Below are 27,589 nucleotides of genomic sequence, written 5' to 3'. Positions count from 1 at the left end.
ATACTAAGATGTAAAATGATTATTATTATTTTCTGTTTGTTGTAAATGACCCCTGCAGTACCCCATACTCTGGGAGTCACTGCTGTAGAGTAACAAAGGACCCGAGACTAACAAACGTTTCTGCACAGCCTTCAGTCGCTCCTGTTTTTGGTTTATATGTGAGAAGAGTTTGATTTAATTCAAGTGGAAGGAAGCCATGTTCTCTGTGTGTGTGTGTGTGTGTGTGTGTGTGTGTGATACCTTGTCCTTGGATATGGGACACATCCAGTCCCTCCTTCAGTCTCAAGACAACGGCTCCAAACTGGAAGTCGAAGGCATCGCTGAGAGAGGAACACATCAATACAAGATCAGCAGACAGAAGGAAGCGTGACACGTTCTCTTAAACACACACACACACACACACACACACACACTAATAAACACACACACACACACACACACACTAATAAAAACACACACACACACACTAATAAACACACACAGGCTCAGACACGTCTCTCAGGTTAAACTCTGCGGTGGATGGAAGTCAAAGGGCACATAGCGGAGCGTCTTAGCGGAGCGTCTTAGCGGAGCGTCTTAGCGTCTCAGCTGTGACTTTAATCCCAAATGTTACAATCAGGAACTCTTCAGATTAAAGTCTCCACTCACGCTCACATGACTCCAGCAGGGAGGACGGATTTCACACCCACTCACACGGTACTCTCTTTTACTGGAAGTGCACAGAGTGTTAGCACCAGCTCCTACTGTACAGACTGACTCACTGACGTGGTGCTAATAGCAGCAGGCACTGCACCAGGAAGAGATCCTGTCAGCTGTAACACATGTACAGTTACACATGTTGGTCAGCCTCTGACGTTCATGTCGTCTGTTTGCTGACGTCTTTGATAAACCAGCTCTTCCTGACATCACCTCACCGTCAAACATCTTCAGCCTTTAAACATCACAAACAGACTGACTGACCTGCTGTCAGCCTTTAACCACAGACACTGGTTACACAAACCAAAGTGTCTCTGCTAAAGCTAGCGCTGACTATCAGCCTTAATGCTGGTTAGCCTCATGTTAGCTGTGTTTTAGCTTTAGCATGCTTTCTTTCTGCAGATAGAAACCTGAAACCTTCCTCCCTCAGCCTCACATGTACAGAGACCCTCTCTCCTTTTCCACCCCCCCCGTGTCTGTGTGACATCACACAGGTGTTTCTGAAGCCTGTCTGAGGAGGAGCAGGCTGAAGAGGCCGAGTGTGTCACACTGAGAGAAGATGCTAACAATGATTCAAAGCTCAAACACTCGGTTTCTGATCGTCTCTGTTTTAGATTTGAGCTTTAACTTTATGACATTTATAGAGCAGAGGACACAAAACAGTTTCATGTTTCAAATCAACATCAGAAACTTTAACCTCATGACATGACACTAGCAGCCTTCATGCATCATTTTAAAGATGACTTTGCCTTCATTTATCAGACAGCTGAAGACGAGAGGAGACACTGGTGGTAGAGAGTGGGGGGTGACATGCAGCACAGGGGGCGGCTGCGTGCAGGGCTGGAGCCTCTGTATGTGAAGCATCTGCTCCCTGCACAGAGCTAAACCAGCGGCCTGTGTCTGCAGACAACATTCAGCACAAGGAGACACACTGCCTGTGTGTTAGCTCATACTTGTCTGAGTCTGGGGCGACTGAACGCTCTGAGAAATGTCCCTCCCTGCTCTCCATCCTGCTGCCTGAAAGTGCTTCTATGAAAAGAGTGTCTTCATTCAGTATTCATGCTCGCAGCTGCTGCAGACGCTGCTTCACTGCTGCAGACGCTGCTTCACTGCTGCAGACGCTGCTTCACTGCTGCAGACGCTGCTTCACTGCTGCAGACGCTGCCTCACTGCTGCAGTCGCTGCTTCTCTGCTGCAGCAGAGCCCAAATGTGGCTGCTGGGATGAAATATCACTTTAAATAAAATGTAGTATTGATCCTAATATAGGAGCACCCTGACTGTGTGAAATGTGTTAAAAATGTTACATAAGAATCTCTGAATAAAACATGGTCTGCAGGAACGAGCTGTATTAGAGCCGCGATAATTAGTTAATAATCAATGATATGAATAAAGAGAAGGAACAACACACTGAGTGTCAAACGTTTGCTGCTTTCAGCTCCTTAAATGTGATTATTTGCTGCTTTTGTTTTTCATGTGTGACAGTAAAAAAAGAGTCTCTGGCTTCTGAGAGCAGAAACATGAAAGTTTCATTTTAAGACTAAAGTTAAAAATTGATTTTAAATATTATCCTTTATTTATAATCCTTTAAACCCATGTTCACGAGGATGTTTCACTTTCATAGAGAACTTTTATTAACCGGTGAATTAGTGTGCGAAATGGGAATCATCATCAGAGCTCCTTAAAGCAGGCGGCGCAGGAACACTCGAGTCTCTCTCCTCACAGATCCGGTTGTTGTTCTGCAGAGAGTCTGAGCACCTTCTGACATCAAAACAAACGTCAGCTGACTCGACCTTTGTTCTTTACAGAAGAGAAGTCCACATGCGTCTAACAGAGATGTTGCTTTAGGGTTTTAAATCAGCTGCACTCACTGGATCATGCTGATGTAGGTCTCCACGTTCATCATGTCTCCGTCCCTCCAGTCGTTCTTGAAGCCCAGAACCAGAGTGTTCGGCTTCAGACGGCCCAGACCAGCAGCCTGCAGAGGACGGACACGTTACATCAGGAGTCTCTCTTAAAGCTTCTTCACTGAGAGTCACTGAGCAGATTCAGCCCTTCACTGACGTCTCACGTTGTTACGAGATTCAGACTACGTTTGAAAAGATATCATATGAAAGGACAAACTGTCTCTGCTCTCGTCTGATCTCAGTCTCTGTTTGGTCACCTGACTCCTACCTGCTGCAGTGATGCTCTGCAGCCTCGGGGCTAACATGCTAAATAGTATTAGACACACACACACACACACAGTCCTGCTCACCAGATGTGGATTAACCCACTGATGGAAACACGGCTTTCTGCTGCTGTTTGACATGAAACTTTGTATGTGTGACGTGTTTCAGTGATTAGATCTTCAGAGCGGAGCGAGGGAAGAAGTTTGACTGTTTCGTTTGTGAGCAAAAGAAAAATAAAGAATGATTCCAGTGATTGTTGAACTGAGCAGAGAGTATCTGTCCTGATCTGTTTCGGTGTTCTGTGCAGCCTAATGAGACCTCGTCTGTGATCATGTGCTATAAACACAACTTGATCTGAGATCAGTGGAGACCGTTTAAAGAGACACAGGCTCAGATTCAAGAAACTTTACAGCCTGAATAAAGTTCTCCTCCAACAGGGAAACACACTGAGCTGCTGCTGGTACGTGTTGGCTCTTAAACAATGTTTGCTGGGATGAATCTGTGCACGTAGCTCATTACATGTAGAGTCAGTGAGAGCACAGACTCTGAGACCTCTTCCTACCTGCAGCAGGTACTGCGCTCCCTGCCTCATGTCCTCAGCGAACACGGGCGTGTAGAAGCCCTTGGTCTCGTTCTTCAGCAGCCAGCGCTGGTAGCGGGCCTGATCTGTGGCCAGTTCTTTGAAGTTCGGCCTCCTGTAACCCTGTAAGGCACAAACACACACAGTAAATACAACTAATCCCAGAGCTTTGTATTTAGCGGTGACGAAAGTGTGGAACAAGTTATTATCTAGGTCAACCAATGAGTCTTCATGTGATCAGATTTTTCTGATCACAGGCTGGAGAGTACAACCTGCTCCGTCCTCTTTGGAGACTTTGTTTACTCCTGCAGAAAAGAGCTCACAAAGCTGCTCCTCAGCCAGGAAACTGTAACTCCATTAGCCGGGAATGTTTACACACTCTAACTTCTCTCAGTGCTAATGGAGCAGATCGACGCAGGCTGGGATTTTAGATCAGAGGCCACTTGTGGAGGTCGGCGTGTTCCACAGAGCTGCGTTCATCCAATCAAAATGGCCTTTGTATTGTGAAGCGTTAATGCCTGGCAGGGGGTTTGTAAAAGGCTTTTTACACCGGAGCGGAGCAAACGCATTAACTGTACTGCTGTGGTTCAACGACGTGTTCGATTCTGAGCTGAACCGCACCAGATAGACTGTCACTAAAAGTTCTGAGTGTGTGACAACATGACAGAAAGGATCCCTACAGAGATAGACCTTTTTGTTACAGAGGAAGATGATTGTTTTAACCACACACAGACGTTACATCGCTCTCTGCACACACACCAGACTCCATTGACAAAAACACTGATTTTAGCTCACAGAACACAGGAGCTGCTGGTTTTAACGCTGCCATGTTTGGATAGTGTTATTACATTGTTTTGTGACTTGGGTGTTTTAAATGGTTAGTTCACATTCAACCCTTTATTTCTGTAACACACAGTAACACAAACTAACTAACCGATGGATGCTGCAGTAGAGCAGCAACTCCTGTGTGATGAGGAGTAAAATCAGTGTTTTTCTGAATGGAGTCTGGTGTGTGTGCAGAGAGCGATGTAACGTCTGTTTGTGGTCAAAACAATCATCTTCCTCTGTAACACAAAGGTCTATCTCTGTAGGGATCCTTTCTGTCATGTTGTCACACACTTAGAATAACAATCTCTAAACATTTAGAGAAGGCGCCCAGGTTTTTAATTAACAGTATTACCCTTCGATTTCCTGCAAAAAAAATACAAAAAAAGTGAACCAATAATTTTGGCTTGTAGTATGCATGCTGTATTTATATGTTTAAAACTATTATTTCACTGTAAAGTGCATGAATATGGTGCAGCTATCACCTGTTTTGTGCCTCTTGAAATGAAACAATGACCTTAACGAGGGCAGGTGTGTTTGATGCATCATTTGGCTCTTTCACTCTGTTTTTGCTGCACCCTGTGATGCTGCAGTTTCAATGCAGTTACATCAGTGATTATTCTCTTATTAGAAGCTGCTACAAATGTGTCCCTGCATACCATTAACACCTCACTGAGCTCTGCACAAGCCGATATCTATCTATCTATTGAATCACAAGTTTGATAACAACTAGCGGTTACTCAGAGCTCAGAGCGACTTTACAGACTCAGTGAGGAACAGATTTACACATAGCTGCTGTAACCCGATCCAGGGGCCCACACAGAGAAGTTGAGCCTCTCTATCAGTGACGGCGACCTCTGAGGGAGCAACAGTTTGCTGAAGCACGTGAAGCTCCGCGAGATGAAGCAGGAGCAGAGCGTTTAAAATACAGAAGCTACATGACAGCCAGTGCATCAGAGGAAGTATCTGCAAAGGTTAATACATTCCTTTAATGTGTGACAACATGACAGAAAGGATCCCTACAGAGATAGACCTTTTTGTTACAGAGGAAGATGATTGTTTTACAGACGTTACATCGCTCTCTGCACACACACCAGACTCCACTCACAAAAACACTGATTTTACTGTGAAGAACACAGGAGCTGCTGCTCCACTGCAGCATCCATCGGTTAGTTTGTTTGTGTTACACAAATATTGTGTTGGATCTGAACCAACCATTTAAATCATCAACGTCATTATATATCACAAACAGACTCACCTATTAAGGCAGCTGTACACCAGACCCTCCTGTGTTACGAGGAGTAAAATTACTGTTTTTGTCTATAGAGTCTGGTGGCTTTAAAAACAGCGATTTAACAGCTGTTCCTGGTAAATAAACAAAAAGGTTAAGGGTCCTTCTGTAATGTCATATTCAGGTTTCTCTAAAGGAAGTTAAATGATTCAACAGTCGAGTTTGTGCTCACCGTGCGAATATGTCCGCAGATCATCAGGCCGACGTTCTTGGTGAAGCTGTGGACCAGATCGAGGAGAGCTGGGCGAGAGTTGGGGTAGCCCGTCATCACCAAACACTGGGGCCTAAAATCACACACAACCACAGGACACATCAGCATTACCGTCTTTATTTTTCTGTGACATTTACAGGATAAGCAGCTTTTACATCTTCAGCCACAGTTTGTCTCCTGACCTTCACGGCGGCCTCACGTCTTCTTAGTAAAGGACAGAGAAAAAAACGGGAGCAGAGTAGCGCACATCAAAGCAAATATGTTAAGCACCCTGGGATTTAATAGGAGGTGGTGAGAGGAGCAGAGGGAGCTCAGAGGAGCAGTCTGAAGACACCATCAGATGTCTTTTAATCTCCTGCACCGTTTGCTGCCATGGGAACGTCAAAGGAGCTTTAGCACTAATATGTTCTGAAAACACACACACACACACACACACACACACACACACCACTGAAACATGTGGATTCAGAGGAACACACACGTGACATGAAGGGTGTGTGAATGACACAAGCTGCTTTAGATTCAGAGATCATTCACACAAACTAAACCAGAAAATGTGATTAAATGTTCCTTTGATGTAAATATGCAAATACTGTATCTTTAATACATTTTGATCATTGTTGCATTGGTGGTCTTGAAATACCGTCGGTGATGTTTTTGACTCAGTTTTAGAAACATGACAATAAAAGTGTTTGAGTGTGAAACAGATTCAAGTGATCAACAAGCAGACGAACCTGAAGGGACGAATCTAAACGTGTCATGAAAATCATCTGCAGTTCATTTAACCGTCGACGACTGCTCGATAAATCACTGCAGCTCGACTCTCGACTAAAGCCTGGTGCTGGGTTCATTAAGCTTTGACTGGGCAGGTTAAGGCAAACGTATTGATGCTCTGAGCAGGTGACATTTATTACACTGAAAGGGTTTAAACAACAACAACAACAACAACAACAAAGCACTGTGGCACTGATAAAACATTTTCAGATGACATCCAGTGAGCCTCACAGCGCCGCTCTCTGCAGGAAGGCCATAACACATATAATGTGCTCCATATACATAAAGCGACTAATACATGCTCTCCCACGCTGCATTAGTCCGTGTGTTGTACGTCATTATAACATTATTATACGTTGGACCGGGGGAAGAGAGGGACTGAGGGCCCTCCTGTGAGAGGTTGATGCTTTAGCATGCCAACAGAGCGTGCTGCCTAGTGTTTGTTACCTGAAGTTCTTGATGTGGTCCTCCACTCCGCTGAGGTGCAACGTGTGGGTCAGGGCCTGGTGGTAGGTCAGAGCCTGGGTGGACGAGCCCCAGTTCACATCTGGAGGACGCATGCAGGCAGAGACACACGGAGCGGTTAGCACGAGTGTTTACAGGTCGCCCTGCTGGGCCAGAGGTCAGCTGACCCATGTGGTGTCACCGGCACTGAGAAGCTCTGTATGTGTGTGTAGCTGTGTGTCAAACTGAGTGTGCACACAGGTGTGTGTTCAGAGCTGCGAGGACGGCCGTGTGTTTGAAGAGGTGCAGGGACGAGTGCGGGGGTGGACAGCTCAGCTCAGTATCATGTAGCAGAGCACTATACAGATTAAAGTCGCTGGTGTTTGGTGAAGCTAGGCTAACTGTTTCACGCCGCTTCAGGTCGACTCAAGTTTAACTTACTTCCTTATTGGAAGATTACATTTCCTTTTAAGTGAGAGCAGGTCACAGGGAACACACTAACAACAACAATAAAGAGGAATGTGTCCTATTAAACCTGGCTCCATTTGTTTACGTTTTCTTTTCACACATTTTGGGGTCTAAATTATTAATAGGCTCTAATGCAATGTGGGCAGATGTGCCTGATCAAGTCTGTCCACTAAAAGTTATTATTGTTATCACTGACAGCTAGCTCTGTCTCTCTAGGAATCCTTTTTGTGTCAAAGAATAAGATGCTTTCTTTGAACCAGAAACAGCTTTAACATCGCTCTGCTCAAAGCCACCAGACTCCACTGACAAAAACAAGTCATTTAACCTCATAGAACACAGGAGCTGCTGCTCTACTGCTGCCTCCATCTGTTAGTTTGTGTGACTTTGCTGTCTTTGTGGTGGTTACTTTGGATCCAACACAATATGCTTGTAACACACAATAACACAAAAAAACAACCCGTCGTTGCAGCGGTAAACCAGCATCTTAGATATTCATGCAAGGTAAAATCACTGTTTTTATCAGTGGAGTCTGGTGTGTGTGCAGAGAGCGATGTAACGTCTGTGTGTGGTTAAAACAATCATCTTCCTCTGTAACAAAAAGGTCTATCTCTGTAGGGATCCTTCCTGTCATGTTGTCACACACTTAGAATAACAACCTGAGCCAAAAATAACTCACCTGGCTTCTTGTAGCTGACGTAGATGAACAGACCCAGGACGATGACGTTGGTGAGCAGAGCGGCCCACCAGTTGATGACAAACATCACCACACAGCACAGAATGGCTCCGGCCAGAGAAACCCACATGTTGTAGTATTTAAAGCTGGGACGCCACCCTGAAGCACCGACCAAACCAGAGTCACAGATATGTACAAACAGGCAGAGACATTTCAGTTAATATTCATGTTAACGCAGGAAATGCACTTCATGTTAAGGTCGGACAGAGGAGTCAGACCCGCGTGTTTAATAACCCACGGTACTGCCCCATGGACGGACACTGCTCATCATTAACATGGTTTTAAAGCAGTAAATGTTGCTGTTACAGAGCATGAACAAGTGACAGTTTAGTTAAAGAATGGAGTTAGCTTCCTGTTAGCCTGGACACCAGAGGGTTACACTGGATATTAGGGAGCGTCTTTACTGACCGGGATCCACAGACACTAGACTAGAGGGATTTTAGTGATGGGACTGTGTGGTTACACGATGACAGAGTCTAACCACAGGACATGAAGGGTACATGAAGCTCCTCTTTACATGAGGAGGGATCAGCCCTGAAGACACCAGAGCAACACAATTTGTTTACATGTTGGCCTCTCTGATTATTGTCTCATGTACCATTTACGTCCATGTAATTATAGCATGACCTGCTGGGAGGAGAGAGAGAGTCTGTACCTGGAGTTCTGCAAGAGCTTTGGTATCGAGTGGAGAAAAGCACAAAACTCAATATGAACAGATGCACTTCATTCACCGTCTACAGAGCTACAACAGGTTACAGTGACAGGCTGACACGTTCTCACCGAGCAGAGGCGCCGTCCACACACACGTCTGAACACTTCAGTGTGTGTGTGTGAGTTCTGCTTCCACCACAACTCAACAGAAACTCATCTGAACTATCAAACAGAAGTTAAAATGTAATCATTGTTCTGATCATTAATCATTGTTCTGATCATTACATTATTCTGATCATTACATTATTCTGATCATTAATCATTATTCTGATCATTATTCTGATCATTACATTATTCTGATCATTAATCATTGTTCTAATCATTAATCATTGTTCTGATCATTAATCATTGTTCTGATCATTAATCATTATTCTGATCATTATTCTGATCATTACATTATTCTGATCATTACATTATTCTGATCATTAATCATTGTTCTAATCATTAATCATTGTTCTGATCATTATTCTGATCATTACATTATTCTGATCATTAATCATTGTTCTAATCATTAATCATTGTTCTGATCATTAATCATTATTCTGATCATTAATCATTGTTCTGATCATTAATCATTGTTCTGATCATTAATCATTATTCTGATCATTAATCATTATTCTGATCATTAATCATTGTTCTGATCATTAATCATTATTCTGATCATTATTCTGATCATTACATTATTCTGATCATTACATTATTCTGATCATTAATCATTGTTCTAATCATTAATCATTGTTCTGATCATTATTCTGATCATTACATTATTCTGATCATTAATCATTGTTCTAATCATTAATCATTGTTCTGATCATTAATCATTATTCTGATCATTAATCATTGTTCTGATCATTAATCATTGTTCTGATCATTAATCATTATTCTGATCATTAATCATTGTTCTGATCATTAATCATTATTCTGATCATTAATCATTGTTCTAATCATTAATCATTGTTCTGATCATTAATCATTATTCTGATCATTAATCATTGTTCTGATCATTAATCATTGTTCTGATCATTAATCATTATTCTGATCATTAATCATTGTTCTGATCATTAATCATTGTTCTAATCATTAATCATTATTCTGATCATTAATCATTGTTCTAATCATTAATCATCATTCTGATCATTAATCATTGTTCTAATCATTAATCATTATTCTGATCATTAATCATTGTTCTGATCATTATTCTGATCATTAATCATTGTTCTGATCATTATTCTGATCATTACATTGTTCTGATCATTATCATCATTCTGATCATTAATCATTATTCTGATCATTACATTGTTCTGATCATTATTCTGATCATTACATCATTCTGATCATTAATCATTATTCTGATCATTACATTATTCTGATCATTACATTGTTCTGATCATTATTCTGATCATTACATCATTCTGATCATTAATCATTATTCTGATCATTACATTGTTCTGATCATTATTCTGATCATTACATCATTCTGATCATTAATCATTATTCTGATCATAATCGGTTTTAGATCCAGTTATTTCTCCTGTAAATACTTTTTAATCTCGTGTCAAGTCCGTCTTCAGTATTTGTCAGAAACTAATAAAGTAAGTTTATTTCATGTAATCAAACTAGAGCTGCATCAATAAATCAATGAGTCATCTTTTACATTGCAAACTCTTGATTATTGATTAATGAGTTTAAGACAAATTTCTCTGATTGCAGCTTCTTACATATCTTCTGCTTTCTTTCCTCCTCTTTCACACCAAACTGAATATTTTTGATCTTCTTCCACATTTGAGTTATTTCATACGTCGCTGTGTTTTTATGTTCTTACGTGCAGGCTGCTCCAAACCAGTCACCTCTGATAGGATTAATAAAGGTATTTAATTGACGGTTTGATCATCTTGTGAGGGTTTGACCGCCAGCCAGGTTTACAGTCTAACAATACTGAAGTCAGGTTTTAGGAGTTGTACCTTTTTTTTTAAACAAAACAACTAGAACCTGAGACACCTGGAAACACAAGGGTTCCACATACGCATCAGATGGAGAACTGGAGGCAACCTGCAGCTGTGCTTCACTCAGAAACCTGTCCATGTGTGCTGGGTCTGGACCTCATACTGTGACATAAAAACACCACAGAAGATAAACCCAGAGGATCCGGAGGAGACGATGACAACAGACGATCACACGCGGACGTGAACGCTGATCAAAAGGTGAGACACCGATCCTCTTACTCGATGTAAGCCTCCATCTTTGCTCGCTGCGCCTCCCATTTAACGAGCGACAGCTGAAGGCGTTTACGTTGTCGGTGTGTCGTGACGTGTACGGGTGTGTGAGCAGTGAGCCAATAGCATCCATCTATTCCTCTCACTTTGGGAAACACTGATCCATAGTGGCTCATCAACAGGACACTGATCCTTTCAGCAGCTCAAATTAATTATCTGAACGTTTCTTTCATTTCTTTGGGTGTTAAAAGACGACAGACGCGGCTCGTTGAACGATGAGAAGCATAAAGTGACTTTTTGTTCTGTTTGCATCACAAACTAAATCCTGTTGTACTGAGGAACCATTAACAAAGCTTCTGCACAGCTGGACACCACCGGAGGACCCTGATGAAGATGCTCTTTGAATACTCAAACTAGTAAATGTGATCGAATATAAAAGTTCTCTCTGAACCAGCAGCTGACACGTTCTGTTTCTGACAGCCGGAGAAGAGTCACAATAAATGCGACATGTGATGAGGACTGTGTGTTCCAGTGTGACACAATAATGACTGAGTGTTATTAATCACATGAAGTGATCGTCTGATGTGGCAGCGTCAGCGACCTCCACCCCGATGTACAAACAGATTCCACTGACACAACAAAGAGCTCATTAAAGAGAGTCCATCTTATTAAACCAGAAACACCACAAACATCGGACTCATCTTATCGCACTAATCAACTGTGTAACAGAGCTGCAGTGAGCAGGGAGAGGGAAGTGACTGCTGTCTTTTATTTTGAAAGGAAAGTGTTTCATAACTTCCTCTTCAAACTGATGTTGCTGATGATCAAAAGGCTTCTTAGAGGCTTCTGTTATCCTACATCACTGTACTGGAAACTCGTTTAAAGTACGCTGATCTTTAAAAACATTTGAAAAGTTTCTCCTTGAAATTCTCACAGTCACGAGAGTGTGTGTTTCACTGTGGGACTGTTGGAAGCTGAGAGACAGGAGAGCTCGTGACAGGAGTTCAAGTCCTAAAGGAAGGATCAACATTTGGATCAAAATATATTTTAGTTCCAGTTTTTATCATTGTGTGATTTTATAAATCGATTTCTTTTGTCAGAACCTGAACGCTGCAATCATCTCACTAACCTGCCTCTTATCTACCCATTCCAAGCGTCTGTGTGTAGCTTCCTTAATGTTTCACCGTCTCTCGTTCTGTTTCACACGTTTTCTGCTTCGTTGTTATTTTAATGAGCACAGGACAACAGGTGAAAATAAGCCACCTGACTTTCTCAGCCATGTTGATCACCGTCCCTGTGAACAGGACAAACTGTAAATGATCCATGCGGCCGCAGCAGACCTCCACCCCAGGTTTCCATTAGCTCCTCATGGGCAGCCTGAGCGGAGTCTCGTGAGCAGTAAAACTCGGCTCTAAGCTCTTTGAGGCACTCTGCCGCTGCGAACACGTCTAAGTGCTTCACGTAATTCCTTCTGAATCCTCATCGTTTCCCATCACAATCACCGTTAACATGCACAGCACTCGTGACTCGGCCATCACGGCTGAGGAGCTGCTGCTTTATAATCAGAGGAGAAGTTCCTCTGTTGGATCATCTACCTCTAGTTGTTGTGTCATGTCTGAGTGCTGATCTTACCTGGTGAGTTGGCCAGAGAGGCGTGGAACACGGAGAAGTTGATCAGGGCGTAGGACGCCAAGAAGAAGTTGGAGATGATCGGGGCGATAATGTTCAGCTGAGCTGGAGGAGGAAAACATCAGTCAGCTGAGAGCGAGCACAAAAACTGCATTGAGTCCAAGTGTGGACTGTATCCAGCATCCTGACAGGTGGATGGATCTGCATCTTATTTGGTGGAGACAGTCATCTCTATCAGAAGAAGGTTCCTAATCATTTAACTAAACCCTGACGCTCTGGAACGAGCATTACAACAAACTAATGGTTCATTTTAAATGAATATATCAGTGTCAGAGGAGCCGGCGTCCCGCTGAGTCCATGAGCTCATGTTTTCTTGGCTTTATGTGTGCAGTCGTACCGATGAGGATGAAGGCCAGAGCGATACCGAAGGTCAGGATGTAGCCTCGGAGCGGCTCGTTGTTCTTGCCGTAGCCTTTAGCGAACATGCTCAGGCCGGGGTAGATGTTGTCCTTACATAACGCCTGTAGAAACAGAACGTCTAAGTTTAGCTGTTCATTACAATCCAATACTAAAGGTAGAACATGTTGCAGTTCAGGTTTACCTGGAACACTTTGGGTGCACTGACTAAAGAGGCCAGAGCTGAGGACAGCGTGGCAGAGAAGATCCCAGCAGTGATGATGGGCCCGAAACCAGAAACCACACTCATCACCTGAAGGAGGACAAGAACACTTTAATGTGACTTCCCTCTCTGACGTGTTCCTGCTGTACTTCTACATCTTCTCATACACACCTGGAAGTCTTTGTGCAGTCCGTAGGCACAGCTCTCGTCGATCTTGCAGGAGAAGTCGTAGCCAAACTTGCAGGCAGCATCGGTGCAGTTCGTGAAATGAGAGCTGAGCGTGTCGTTGGCATTTCCACTGGCGTCTCTCACGATGCACGAGCCTGGGGTGAAGCACGTATTAAAACTCTGTTTAGGAATGTGAGACACTTAACAATATCCTTAATGTACAATAGGCATTACTGCACCTGTTGAAACAGCAACACCCAGGTAGACGATTCCTGTGATCACAATGGCCAGAAGGGTTCCTCTGGGGATGGCCAGCTGAGGGTCCTGTAACCAAGCACACACTGTAAGTGTCTCATCTCAGCAAGGAAGGGTTTAAATACACACATCAGACATCACTCAGCTCATCACAACAAGAACAACAGGAGGGATCATAAACACCAGGGGGTGAAATATAGAATACAAACTAAGAGCAGGGACCTAACAGACTCTGATGATGCAGCCTGTCAGTGCTCACAGTCAGTGGGCTCCGTCAGCAAAGGTACCGAACACACTGATACTCGGGGAACGCCCAGGCACAGATGGAGTCAAGTTGGCTTGCTCAGGAGGTACGTGTTCATACCTCTTAGTGTCTGTTAAAGTCCTGGCAGCATTGTTCTGTGCCAGCTGGAGTCTGAAGGGAGCTCTGACTGATACCAGCATGACGTGTGTGACAGGAGTCCACACGGGAACAAAGGAAAGTAATGATCTGATTTTGGAGAGTTTGTTCTCAAAGCAAAGATCAGCTACAAACATCTCGAGCAATCTGCTCCACATTTTGAGTCAGACAACCGAGTTTACTCTGAAACAGGTCGGTACGATTTGTTGGGCCAAAACCGATGACCCAGGGTTTCTCATTTTTAAATCCAACATCCAACTATTCCTTCAGGTCAGCAAAGACGTCATTTAGACTGCTGGTGTTTCTACAAATGTGTGTCAGTCACATGACAGAGTTGGGGAGACAGAGAGACAGCATGGTTCTGAATTATCTGCCTGAGAGGAAGCACCACAGAAAACATCAGTGGGCCAAGGATGGACCCCTGAGGAACACCACAGCTAACGAAAGAGAGTTTTGCCGTAGTGAAAAATAGAACAAAGATTTTTTTCTTCACCTGCTTTGCGTTTTGAAGTCCGCTCTCTGACCTTGCCATATTTAAAAAGCAAATCACTTCCCATGAATCAAAGTTAAAGCAAAAATAATGAGATCTTTCCATTTTCCTCTGAGGTTAAAGTCTGACCTTTTCTGTCGATTAGTAATAATGGAGGACAGCGGCTCAGAAAGGGGTTCATTTCTTTGGGAATTTGGGAAAGTGTTGTAAAGAGAACTGAACAATCTCTGTCGCTGTTCATAGCAATAAGTTCCTACACAGAAGAAGTCACGAACACATCTGGATCCTTTTGAACAGTATGTGGTAAATATTTTCAGGTGACTTACAGCCAGGTCTCCTGAAATGTTGGCTCCGGCCAGGATACCAGTGGCTGCAGGGAAGAAGATGGCGAAGACGGAGAAGAATGTTTCTTGTCGGAAGTCCGGACCCATGTTTTCCCACATGATGTCAGCTGATGGGAATATAATGGAGATTTAAACATGAAAACAGGCCAACAAAACCTCCCACCCTGCTAAAGCTGCGTGTTCTCTGTCTGCGAGCGGTCATACCGTCGTAGCCGAAGTAGCCCATAGGCTCTTTTGACTTCATTGGGATGAAGGTTCCGATGAAGTAGTTGATGATGGCGGTGATGAGGACAATCAGCAAGAAGATCTGGGCCTGCGGAGAAGACGACAAACATTACTGGTCTCTTAGACCAATGTGGGAAAGTTCATCCAGTTCTACACAGGGACGCCGTTCATACCTTCGCCTCCCACTCCATTCCTGCCACAGAGATGCCGAGGAGCAGGATCACCGTGATGGTGCCGATGATTCGGATGTCGTTGATTTGATCAGTCATGATGGCGTCGACACCCTGAGCGTCGATACAAGGATAAACAGAATATCAGTGAAATGCTAAATGCCTGAAGCGCAAACATTTGAATAAAAGAAATTTGCACTTGAACACATCACAAGGACCGCAACAAACTAGTACGCATGTTCTACACCTGCACGAGAGGAAACACGTCTCCATACCAGCAGGGGGCGGCAGTCTGTATTCAGCTTTTAAGAAGTGAAACAGGACACGAGGACTCGCAGATACAGAACTGATGTTTCGATAAATCATTGTTGCCAACCACTTGAACACCACTCAGACTGTTTGCTAATTTAGCTTCACTAATGGACAATATGTCTGGTAGCAGGGTGTAAATTGCTCTGGTGCTGTCAGCTGTTTCCACACTTCCGCTGACACTGGCCATCAGCCGACGGTCCGCCTGGTGTGTCTGAGGCCTGAGTGATGGAGGAGAAACCCACAGTCCTCACTTAGTTTATCTAAAACGTTTATCTAAAGATAACATCAGGCGACAGGAATTCTGAGTTCTACAATTAAAGAACGTTTGTTCCAAAGTCGCCTGCAGTGAAAGTTAGAGACGGGACGCAGAGCGAACTCTGCGCTTCAAAGACCGTAGCTCCAGGACGCGGCCGACTCGGACGCTGAATTATCTTCAGATAAACTCTGGAATGCAGAACAAGCTCTGTAGATGTTGTCCTGCAAGCTAAATCTGTTCCAATGACATGTATGAACCATAACGGACAGGTGAGTTTTTATAACACCTGAGGCCAAGTCAAAGTAAGCCACACAAATGAAAAGCAAACTAAGTTTAGTTAAACTATCTCTTTAAATAAAACACGACTTAGACTTACATGTTTCTTATCCAGTGTTTCACCCTGCTATCCAGTAAATACACAGCAGGGCAGTTAAACAAGGTGGTACATTCACTCGTTAAGGTGTCATCGTGCTGTCGAGGCTGCCTGTAGATGCTAAATGTCTTTTACACAGACACCAGGACAGCAGAGTGACGAGACATGAAACAATCAGAGACACTTACAGCCAGAAGTTCCACCACCGTTTCAGCGAAGCCGACCACATACATGGCCACAGCCACGGCGTTGGCGAAGGCGAAGATCAGACCGATGGAGCCTCCGAACTCTGGGCCCAGACTCCTGGAGATCAGGTAATACGCTCCACCTGGAAACAAAGGTCACAGACAGGATGTTTACGTAGAGTTAAAGTGCAGTTCAATGTCAGAGGCCCTAATTTACAGGACGGCAAGTGTTCTGGTTTCTGTTTGTAGTACGCTTGTAGTCCGAGTAATATTGACCAATCACGGATCAGCAGTCTGCAGCGTGTGCAGGAAAAACAGACTGTGTGGAGAGCAAGAGAGGAGGAACGTGATCCACCGTCACGACATCACAGCTCCATCAGCGTCTGACGATGACTTATCTTCTTATTCTTCTCTATAAACAGACTCTGCATGCTAACAGCTAACAGCTAACAATCTGTTCTAGAGCTACAATTCAACTGGAGATAAATTCCAGTGTTCAGATTTCCCGACTTCCTTGAATGCATCAGATCGATCCGCCCTCCGTTAAACAAACGTCTCATGTTAAAGTGGTGTTCTTCTCCTCGTGAGGACAGACCTGACAAAGCTTCATGTTGTTCCTAATCTGCATCATGATGTTGTTCTTTCAGCAAACTGAAGAGCCGTTAGTTAAAGTCGAGCACAAGAAGAACGGGTTCTGTTTCTGCGGAGCAGGAAGGCGTTTATGGGTAACCGCAGGCTGCACGCCCCGGCATGTTCACAGGTGTCCCGAGAGGCTGAATCAGCCTGTAGCTGATGGGGTCAGAGATCGCAGCGATCCTAACACGCAGTCATGTCACACATGTTTGAAGGGCGGCTGAGGACGGAACATGTCTTCTTCTGACTTTAAAGCTCCTCTAAGAACAATCAAACATTGAGGCCAGCATTAGCAGCCTAAATGACATCACTTATATGACGTGCTCTCGGTGTGGCTGCGCTTTAACACTGTCAGCTGAGACCTTCCACACACAACAGGAGGAGCTGTGGAGTCACAGTATTATTCAGTTTGGGCCCTGCATCTTATGTGATGATACTGGAAGGTCAGCCTTCTGCTGTGTGAACACAGTACAGCATCTCTTTGTTAAGAGGAGCAGTGACAGTCATCCTGGAGAACCTGTCATGATCAGATTTGTGTTCAGCTGACTGTAAACACGTCTGAAGACATGAGATTAAGTGCTCTCTCACTGTGCTGCAGAAACACTTCAGTTTGGACTCATTGAACACAAACCAACTCTTTCTGCTTTGGAAACATGTCTGTGTCTATAAATGGCTCCAGCACCGTCTGAACATGGATGAGATGCTAACAGCTAAATGAGCTCACTGTGCAAGCTCCAACAATTATGAATGATGATGGCAGGAAGGAGAACCTACAGCAGGTTTAGTGCAGGTCACTGAACAGCAGCTGGTTTAAAGTGTGCGCCTGTTCACTCTGAGGTCAGCATAGAAACAGCTCCTTTGAATATTTAAATCTGATCTCTACGTCAACAAAATGCAAAGTAAAGCAAAGAAAAGGACTTGGCTCAACGTTTGCTGCAAAGAAAAATGTCCAGTAAGGCTCTGCGTGGGCCAATCAAATTCAAGCAAGCAGAATTCCTGGTAGATTACGAGCAAACTATAAAGTGTGATTCTGCTGGAGGATTTGTTCTCATGCCAGGAACCTCACAGATCTGTTACCCGGCGCTGCTTCTCTGCCGCTGCCTCTCTGCCGCTGCCTCCCTGCCGCTGCCTCCCTGCCGCTGCCTCCCTGCTGCTTCTCTCTGCTGCTTCTCTCTGCTGCCTCTCTGCTGCTGCCTCTCTGCCGCTGCCTCCCTGCCGCTGCCTCCCTGCCGCTGCCTCTCTGCCGCTGCCTCCCTGCCGCTGCCTCTCTGCCGCTGCCTCTCTGCCGCTGCCTCCCTGCCGCTGCCTCCCTGCCGCTGCCTCTCTGCCGCTGCCTCCCTGCTGCTGCCTCTCTGCTGCTGCCTCCCTGCTGCTGCCTCCCTGCTGCCGCCTCTCTGCCGCCTCCCTGCTGCTGCCTCTCTGCTGCTGCCTCCTTGCTGCTGCCTCCCTGCTGCTGCCTCCCTGCTGCCTCCCTGCTGCTGCCTCCCTGCTGCTGCCTCCCTGCTGCTGCCTCCCTGCTGCCTCTCTGCTGCCTCCCTGCTGCTGCCTCCCTGCTGCCTCCCTGCTGCTGCCTCCCTGCCGCCTCTCTGCTGCCTCCCTGCCGCCTCTCTGCCGCCTCCTTGCTGCCTCTCTGCTGCCTCAGGTTGTCACCAGGACCTGAGGAACCGGAACATTCTGTACTCTCATCCTCTCATCAAACTGAGTTTCTATGTTTGGGAAGCAGGTGTTTATATGTTAGTGTTTTATTCAGTCCTGCTTCCTTTTGCTTCCAGTGCAGCTTCATCATCATCATGCTCACTGCTTCCTGAGCTTCTAACATCTCACAGATTAAATGTGCTCAGAGGGAGAAATGTTTGAGTACAGGACTTTTGTCTGTTTGCAGTGAAGAGACTGCTTCCTCACTTCCAGCCTTCTCTCTCTCTCTCTCTCTCTCCGTTGGTCTATAGTGTTAGAAACTCCAGGTTTTGCAGGTACTCTCTGCGTCTCTGGGTTTAATCGTGTCATGTGACGTAGTGTCCAGGAAGAACTACAGAGCACTTCAGCGTCACTCGTACTGTTAAACTGCGAACAGGAAGTCACTCCTGCAGAGTGATCACACTAACAACAGTTCATCTGCTTGTGTCAGGCCTGAACCTGTTTACACTCCTTATATTTATTACATTCACACTTCCCTTCTGTGTTTAACACAAACAGGGTTTACCTGAGCGTCTGAACATATCTGGACTCTTCGCAGCTGTGCTCTTGTACCTGCTGATACTGAACCTGCTTTAAAGTTTTATTTTCCATCCCATCAGTAAAGTCAAGTTACTCACGATCACAATTATTCTACAGAAACACACTCAAAGGTACAAACACATCTGTCCTCAGCGCTGACTGTCAGCTGACTGTCTGCAGAAAGGAGAGCGTGGACTGACAGAAAATCCCCTCTGAGTCCAAACAGTTAAAACATTCGACCCTTCTTTAATGTAATTTTCTTCTGATGTGACTTTAATCTTTATTGACCTAATTTCCAGCCTGCTCTCGATAATCCGGTGACGAATGTGACGGAGGAATGTGCTGAAGTCCGTGTGGGACCACCCAGCTGGAGCTCACTCTGCCTCCATGTTGTAATCTGATTGAGTTTCTGCTCTCACTGAGACGCCGTGAGTTTAACCCTTCTTCCATCTGACTCCACATCGAGCTGCACACATTAAGAAACACGGCGATGGATGAGTGACAGCTGCTCACGCTGTTAAAATCACACACGTGGATCTCCTCGTTTCACAGCGAGCAGCAGGAGGAAGAGGCCGAGTGTAACTCTGATCTGTAAAGAAAAGACAGTGACGCGTACCTCCTCGGACGAATCCGTTGGTGGCGATGGCGGACGTGGAGAGGCCGGTGATTGTTGTCACGACGGTAGCCATGGCCACGATCAAACAGGAGAGAGCTGCGGAGGACAAACACAGGTTAACCTTTGTGAGCGAGAGGAATGTGAAACACTGTTAACAGTTTTCTAACAGCTCCTCCAATCACCCCGAGCGCTCCGTGAAAAGTAACATCAGAGTGTCACTGTGTGCCGATATTTCACATCAAAGTGCACAATTATCAGCAAATGCTGGGGGGGACGGGGAGTGAGAAAATAAGTGACACAGACGGCCGAACACAGAGTGCGAGCCGACCACACAGAGAGGCCCAAATGTCAATAAATACGAGCCGCGTGCCGCATGACTCGCTAACTTCTCTGCACACTGAGATCTATCAGCTCTGTGTCCACTTTGACACATCAAAGTCAAACATTTGTGTGAATCAAAGAGACTCTGAGTCTTTGCAGCTTTGATTCTCTGACGTCAGCTGAAGGTGAAGATCTAAATTAGAAACTAAATAATGAAGGAAGACATCAAAGGGGAATCCTGGGCCCTATCTTTACACGTGTGTGAGTGTCTCAGTGGATGTGTTCAGCCTGCAGCAGTGAAACAGGCTGTAACGGCTGCAACATAATCCTTGATGGGTCAAAGGTCGTCCACTAAAAGTTCTTGTTGTTTCCACTGACAGGCTCAGATTGTTCTTCTAAGTGTGTGACAACATGACAGAAAGGATCCCTACAGAGATAGACCTTTTTGTTACAGAGGAAGATGATTGTTTTAACCACACACAGACGTTACATCGCTCTCTGCACACACACCAGACTCCGTTCAGAAAAACACTGATTTTACTGTGAAGAACACGTCGTTCTCGTTGTCCACTGCCTCAATCAGTTATTCATTGTTTAATCATGATGTGTAACAAACTCATTTTTTGGATCAAACTAACCATTTAAACATCAGAGTCACAAAATACACAAACAGACTCATCGATCGAGGCGGCGGCAGACCAGCAGCTCCCAGTGCTCTAAGAGGTTACTGCCTGTTTTTGTTAATGGAGTCTGGTGGCTTTGAAGAGAGTGTTTTGATGGCTGTTACTGGTTTAAAAAAACTATCAGTAATCAGTATTGGCTTACAAAGATCAATTTCCTGCATCCCTGTTATCCATAACAAGTGGTGTGAATTGAAACACAGGGTGTGGGGCTGTTTCTCATTGTGCTCAGAGCGTCCTGCGAGGGGAAGCTGGCACTATGGGCTGGAACAAAGGTGCAACACATGAATGTGGAGGTGGTTTACCTGGTCTGTGATCATTTTGGGGATGTTTTTAAACACGTCAGAAAGGACCTGTCACTGTTGTTTACTCTGTTTGTTCCTCTGCAGGCGTGACGATGCACATAAGTGAGTTACTCCACATTAGAAAGAAGGAACAAAGACTCTTACAGCATGCACTCTTTCCTGTGAAGTGTGCACAATTATTAGCAAATGCTGGGGGGGACGGGGCGGCGGGGAGTGAGAAAATAAGTGACACAGAAGTACACAGAAGTAACAGTGTTCTCACATCTAACCACGAACACACTTCCCTCGCCCTGAAGACAGACCATATGTCCCAAACATGATTCTGTAAACAAACTGTGAATAAACAGGTCGACTAAAATATTCAGCTCTTCTTACCGATCCCAGCCTGACCCACGATCCACGACATGCGGATGAAGAGCATCACACCCCAGATGTTCAGCATGCAGCGCACCTGCAGAGAGAGAGGGCTGTTACTGTGGGTCTATAGAGAGCAGACAAGCTTGAGCGATTAACAGGAGTAAATCACAAACTTCACATGTTTTCACAATAAGACAGAAAGTCATCGTGTGTGTGAGAGCTGTGTGTATTGATATGTGGGCAGTGGATTCAAAGGGGCCTCTCTGGTCACCGCGGGGACAAAGAGAGATCAGGGTCGAACCGAGACGTACCAGAGATCATCTATTCATCCACCTCTGATTCACACACACTTCACTCCATGTTGTTCCTCACCCGTGTGTCCTCCTCACAGTTACCGACCTCTGGACACCTTCGCAGAAAAAATGATCACGTACATAAATCTGTGAAACAACTTCAGACCTGCTCAAAACTACCAAACATCATTTTCAGGATTTTTTAAAAGCCAGTTTAATTATTTGAATTATTAATTATTTATTTAAAAAAAACACAAAGTTAATTGTTTTCCATACAATAAATAGAGATGGGGCTTTGGTGGTGATTACAGTCTTGGATATGCCAAAGATTAGCAACACAAGTGATTGCATTAGTGTTTATTTAGAGTGTCACGTACTCGTGCACGTACCTGTGGACACCTTCGAAATTCTTGTAGTTTTGCCAGTTATATTATGGAGCCGTGTGACTACCAGGGCCCCGAGGGTGATTTGTGTGTGCGTGTGTGTGTGTGTGTGTGTGTGTGTGTGTGTGTGCGTGTGCGTGTGTGTGCGTGTGCACGCATTTGTGTGTTTAGTTCAGTTCATCTCCAGCAGAAGACCAGCAGGTCCTGCAGCATGTGACCTGGTGCTCTACAAATGCACCTGTTACACCTGGTGCAGGTGGTTGAAGACCTCTTTTTTAGGCCTGTGCACAACCAGCACACCTGACCTGGTCTCGACCTCCTGGCCGAGCTGGTCGAGCTGGTCGAGCTGGTGGCAGCAGTGTCGGTGGCGGTGGCGGTGCTTTCTGTGAGGGCCGCGTACAGCAGCTGCTGCTGCCGTGGTGGTGGAGTTACAGACCACTGCTGCTGCTCTGATACAGTCAACATGTTAAGTATCAGCACTGACCTGCTGACATCACAGAATGAATGGTTTACACTGTATCAGCAGTGAGATTAACACATGTAGTTTAATAGAAGTCAGTGAGGCGTTTCTGCCAGGTGTCCACAGGGAGAACGTGACACTGCATAAAGAATACTCATGCAATCAGATCAAGTGTGCTGCTCATCTTTGACATATCCAAGCCTCTCATCACCCCCAAAGCCCCGTCTCCATTTATTATATGGAAAACAATAACTTTGTGTTTTTTTATGATACATAATTAATAGTTCAGGCTGGTTAACATCCCGAACATGACTGAATGTTCGGTGTTTTGAGCAGGTCTGAACTTGTTTCAGAGATTGATGAAAAAAAAGCAGAAACAAATATTGATAAATGATTTTAAAGCAGTTTTTTTGTGCGTGTACATTTTTGCCCCGCAGGTGTCCAGAGGGGGCAAAAAGCATCACGAGAGTGTAAAAGACGAAGTTGTAACACGGCCACAGTGATCACCAATTAACCAACGGCCCCCGTCCCTCCCTCACAGGCTCTGTCGACCTGGTTTCAGGAGGACTTTTAAAATGTAAAGAGGAATCAAACTTTTTATTCTGCTGATAAAGAACTTTCTTCTTTGCTGTTGTTGGAGCTAAACTCGTCACAAAGATTTGATCTGTTTCCTGTCTGTTCTTGTAAAGCACTCAGTTAATTATTGAGAGAACAACATCACTAATACGTTTTGCAAGCCGAACTGTTGCGTGTGATTTCAGCTTCATTGCATTATGATGTGACGGTAACTTTTACCACAATGAAACCAGACATGACGATGACTGCAACTCAGACATCCACTTTAACAACAGGAGCCTGTCGGGGAGGAATCCATCCAGAACCAGAACCGGAACAGAATCAGTTTTTAAACTAAAAAGAAGAATGTGGTTTTATTGGAGTCGACCGCCTGCAGGAGTCCGTCAGCGGAGTCTTATTATCTTTGCTTCCAGACGCAGCACTAACTCTCCTCTCGTCCCCGTATCCCACTCTGACAGGATCATATAAAGAACTTTTCCTGCGCTGTTAAAGTCTAAGAAACAATGAGCTGTTTATATTAGAGAGGAAGTAAGGCGTAAGAAAAGACGTCTCCCGTCAAAATAAAAGCTTCAGTGATCGTATCCAGACACGTCTTCACATGAGAAACGTGTCTCCTGTCGACTTCCAGTGAAACGTTTCGGAGTTCAGAGTGAAGCTGCGAGTTCTTCTTCTGTGGTTCGACCCGCAGCTTCTATCTGAGCGGCGTGCAATTCACACTGAGGCTGTAAAATCCTGCACACAGTGTGAGCCGCTCACACAAACAGGTCAGGTCATAGAGAGGCACACTTCACACCTGGGCTCCACTTCAATGAGCCTACCTGAACTTTTGTACATGTGGACACGAGCGAGAGATCAAACAGTAAGATCAAAGCAGCTGTGTGTGTGTTGGTTCATCTTCGGTTAGATGTTACACTGTTTTAAGTTTACGTATCTTTACGACTGTCGTTTCCTCTGGGGTTTAATAAACCCTTTTCTCACCTCAGTAAAGCTCAGATATGTAACATCTACTTTAAGCAGAACCAGTGAAGCAGCAGTGCAGCTGCAGTTTATCTGTGTTAGTGCTCGAGCTGCAGCATCACAGCGACATGTAGTTTCTGTTCTGCAGCTTGTGTAGTGCTGAGACTCTGTAGCATCCCTACACCGGCTACAGACGCTTATCTTTCAGTTTTTCAAAATAAAAGCATCTCAGATAAAAGCAAAGGATTAAATAATACACACAAATGTTATGTGTTATTATGTCTCATATCACTTTAAGTGTGTTTTAAGGTTTTGGCTCATATTTAGTAACTCTGGCAGCTAGTTCTGTCAGCAGCGCTTACACTACTTTATATGATCCCTGACTCTACACTGTGATTCTAACAGTGTGTGTGCGACTCGCCTTGAGGACGTCATGGACAAACAGCAGGTAAAGAAAAGATGTAAGCTTGTCTTCGGGCGGACTCACCAGCACTCCTTTGATCCATCCAAACTTCACCACTCCTTTAGAATCAGCTGCTTCCTTAGCGGCAGCCTCCTCAGCCGGCGTCAGCTCGTCACCGTTAGCGAAGCCATCCTCAAACGGCTCCTGAAACACACACACAATAAAACCATCTTCACATGATGAACACACACTGACACATGGAAACAGCAGTGTTAGAGTTTAAGCACCAGCAGTCACGCTAACACAGCCTGAAGCATGCTTCTATTTCTGTCCTTAAAATCTCTAACAGAATCATTTAGTAAATAAAGTGATAAAAACTGAGACTGTGAGAGGTCTGCGGCTTCCAAAGATAAGTGGGGACTTTTTCCTAATCAATACTTCATTTATTGTCACTTCCAGTCAGACTGGGGCTCGTTACGTGTGTGCGTGTGTGCGTGTGCGTGTGCGTGTGCGTTCGCTCGCCTGAAGGTTTAAAAACTTGTGGCAGAATAAAGACGGCTCTGTGATGCATCTGAACACATAAGAGGGGATCTGACTTGGTTTTACTCCAGCCTGTGCTTCCTTTAATCGACACCACAGTACGTCTACACGCAGGGACGATAAGAGATGTACATGTGTCACACACACACAGTCAGAGCGTGTCACAGCAGCAGTCACAGACAGGAAGCCTCCTCCTGTGCACACACAATGTTGTGACGTGGTCGTCCTCCCCGCTGGACGCAGCATATTGTCCATCCTGCGTTTACAGCTCTCGTAACGACCTCCGGATGAACACAGGACGTCTGCACAGCAGCCTCCGTGTCAGACAGGAATACACCGAACACTGTGACATCCTTCACAACAAAGAGAGCCATTACCTTCGTTTCTACAGGATGATGTTATACGACTGTCACGCCACTGGATTAGCATAAGCATACAGGGTTCAGCCTATGGGGACAATGAACACCAGCTGCTGAGTCGAGGGGCCCTGTGGGGCTTTCTTAGGAACAAACAAGGTTCTGTTTATATTCAGTGTTTCTCACCACGGCTCATCGTGTGTGTCCTTCAGTGTTAACGTCGAGTTCAGACAGGAAGTAACTCAAAGTATGTTCCTACCTGTTCGAGCAGACGCCTGGAAAACTACAGGATCTGTGCTTCATCAGTTATCAGAAGCAGATCATTACGATCATAGATCACGAAGATCGTGTATCGTATCTCGAGGTTGAATATCGTACATCTTAATCGTGTATTGTACCTCACACACTGTACCGTATTGTACCTCTCATATCTCTTATCGCGTATCGTTTCTCATTTCTCGGGTCTCGTACCACGTACAGTATATCGTACCTTAGCGTATTTAAACTCTATCATCAGGGTATCGGGGGGGTATTTAATGGCAGGGGGCAGAAGGAACGCCCTCAGGAGAGTCTGTCCAACGTGAGTAACCCTCTCACTTTCTCTGCAGTCGTGTTCAAACTTCTGGTTCAGACAGGAAGAACTGATTTGTGCAAAAGTTCACTTCCACCTGCTGCTCGTGTTCACCACAGTCCCACTGGCAGCAGAGCGACACAGTCGTACCTGTCTGTACCTGCAGTGTGTGATGTGTCACAGTGGGCCCGACGTGTCGAGGTCACGCGGCTCCGTGTTAACAAAGTGAAATCTGTGACATTAACATACTGAGGCAGCCTGTGTGTGAGGACCTCCATGTTCATGGATCCTCCTCCTCTGTGTCACTTCACAGCAGTACAGAGGAAGTGCAGTGAGACAGGCCCGACCTGCAGCTGTGTGGAGCCACCTCATTGATCAGCATTAATGTGCACATCCCCCTCAGGCTCCGCCCCTACTGGTGAGGACAGTACACGTCCCGACGGTGACACACACTGACTAACGGTGTGAATCAACGCTTTTCATGGCGCATGAAACTGAACAGGTGAACTTTAACCCCGACAAGCCTTCGATCAGTTTATTGATTTAATGGTGCAGGATAATCATTAACATATTAAAGGTAATAAATACATCTGATCAGAAGGAGAAGTGGGCACAAGATAAGCAGGTAACGTGAGACGCTGTTAATAAGTCATGTGTCTCTGTGATGAGCTCACAGTGAAATCTCTGATGAGGAAGGAGACAGAAATCTTCGTCCCAGTCACGACTCACTGACGGCAGCGCCCAGAACACGGACAGCTCATGGGCCGATTCCCACCAACAAGAGGAGCTTACAGAGAACGGCTCGTTATCAAGAGTTCTTACCTGCAGAGGGACACAGGTGTGCAGCTCACCAATCTGTGTTTGTGTGGTTTACATTAAAGGTGAAAAGTTTTTATCAGAGTGAAACTAAAACACTAAAACTAACAGACTTCTGAAGCTTCGATCGTCTAAAGTGTCACTATCTGTGCAGAACTAAAGTTTACCTGACGTTCATTTACACCTGACATGGGATGAAACAGGACACGCCCCTTTTTCTTTCTGAAGCAGTACGTGTCCTTACAGCAGCGCTGAGACCGTTTCATATCACAGGTCGTCGTTTATACGAGAGTGATTTTATAGACAAAACAGTGACCTGATGCAGATACCTGTGATACGGCCCAACATGCAGACTGCAGGCGCGCAGGTCAATGCACTGATCAGATATCAGGATCAATTAGCCCAACGAAAAGGCAACAGCACCAGTGCGCTTCCAGCAGAGAGTGTGACATTAGTCAAAGCTGGTTTAAAGGTCAGCAATCACTGCTCCACTGATGTCATGTATATTTCTTTATCGCTCTCGGCCAGGACTCCCAGCCTGCTTAGAGTCATTATCAGAGACAGAAA

At 45.0% G+C, this 27,589-nt stretch overlaps 1 protein-coding gene across 1 annotated transcript in view; it reads right to left on the bottom strand.

Annotated features, from left to right (window-relative positions):
• slc12a2 (solute carrier family 12 member 2) overlaps positions 1–27,589 on the bottom strand; it is a 67,408-nt gene that overhangs the window by 17,327 nt on the left and 22,492 nt on the right. Inside the window, exons 2-19 of the mRNA XM_069677301.1 lie at positions 24,824–24,943; positions 21,686–21,761; positions 20,005–20,100; positions 16,545–16,684; positions 15,419–15,529; positions 15,225–15,333; positions 15,003–15,127; positions 13,771–13,855; positions 13,535–13,686; positions 13,346–13,453; positions 13,142–13,265; positions 12,748–12,849; positions 8,135–8,290; positions 6,994–7,093; positions 5,734–5,845; positions 3,428–3,568; positions 2,566–2,672; positions 241–320 (exon numbers count right to left, since the gene is read on the bottom strand). Of these exons, the coding sequence (XP_069533402.1) occupies positions 241–320; positions 2,566–2,672; positions 3,428–3,568; positions 5,734–5,845; positions 6,994–7,093; positions 8,135–8,290; positions 12,748–12,849; positions 13,142–13,265; positions 13,346–13,453; positions 13,535–13,686; positions 13,771–13,855; positions 15,003–15,127; positions 15,225–15,333; positions 15,419–15,529; positions 16,545–16,684; positions 20,005–20,100; positions 21,686–21,761; positions 24,824–24,943 (2,044 nt within the window). The remainder of the gene's footprint in view (positions 1–240; positions 321–2,565; positions 2,673–3,427; positions 3,569–5,733; positions 5,846–6,993; positions 7,094–8,134; positions 8,291–12,747; positions 12,850–13,141; positions 13,266–13,345; positions 13,454–13,534; positions 13,687–13,770; positions 13,856–15,002; positions 15,128–15,224; positions 15,334–15,418; positions 15,530–16,544; positions 16,685–20,004; positions 20,101–21,685; positions 21,762–24,823; positions 24,944–27,589) is intronic.

The sequence above is a fragment of the Semicossyphus pulcher genome, unplaced genomic scaffold (genome assembly GCF_022749685.1).
Source record: "Semicossyphus pulcher isolate SPU_LCO1_2020_fin unplaced genomic scaffold, fSemPul1.0.p SCAF_28, whole genome shotgun sequence".
Classification (NCBI taxonomy): Eukaryota; Metazoa; Chordata; class Actinopteri; order Labriformes; family Labridae; genus Semicossyphus; species Semicossyphus pulcher.
This window is presented reverse-complemented; position numbering and strand designations above follow the sequence as displayed.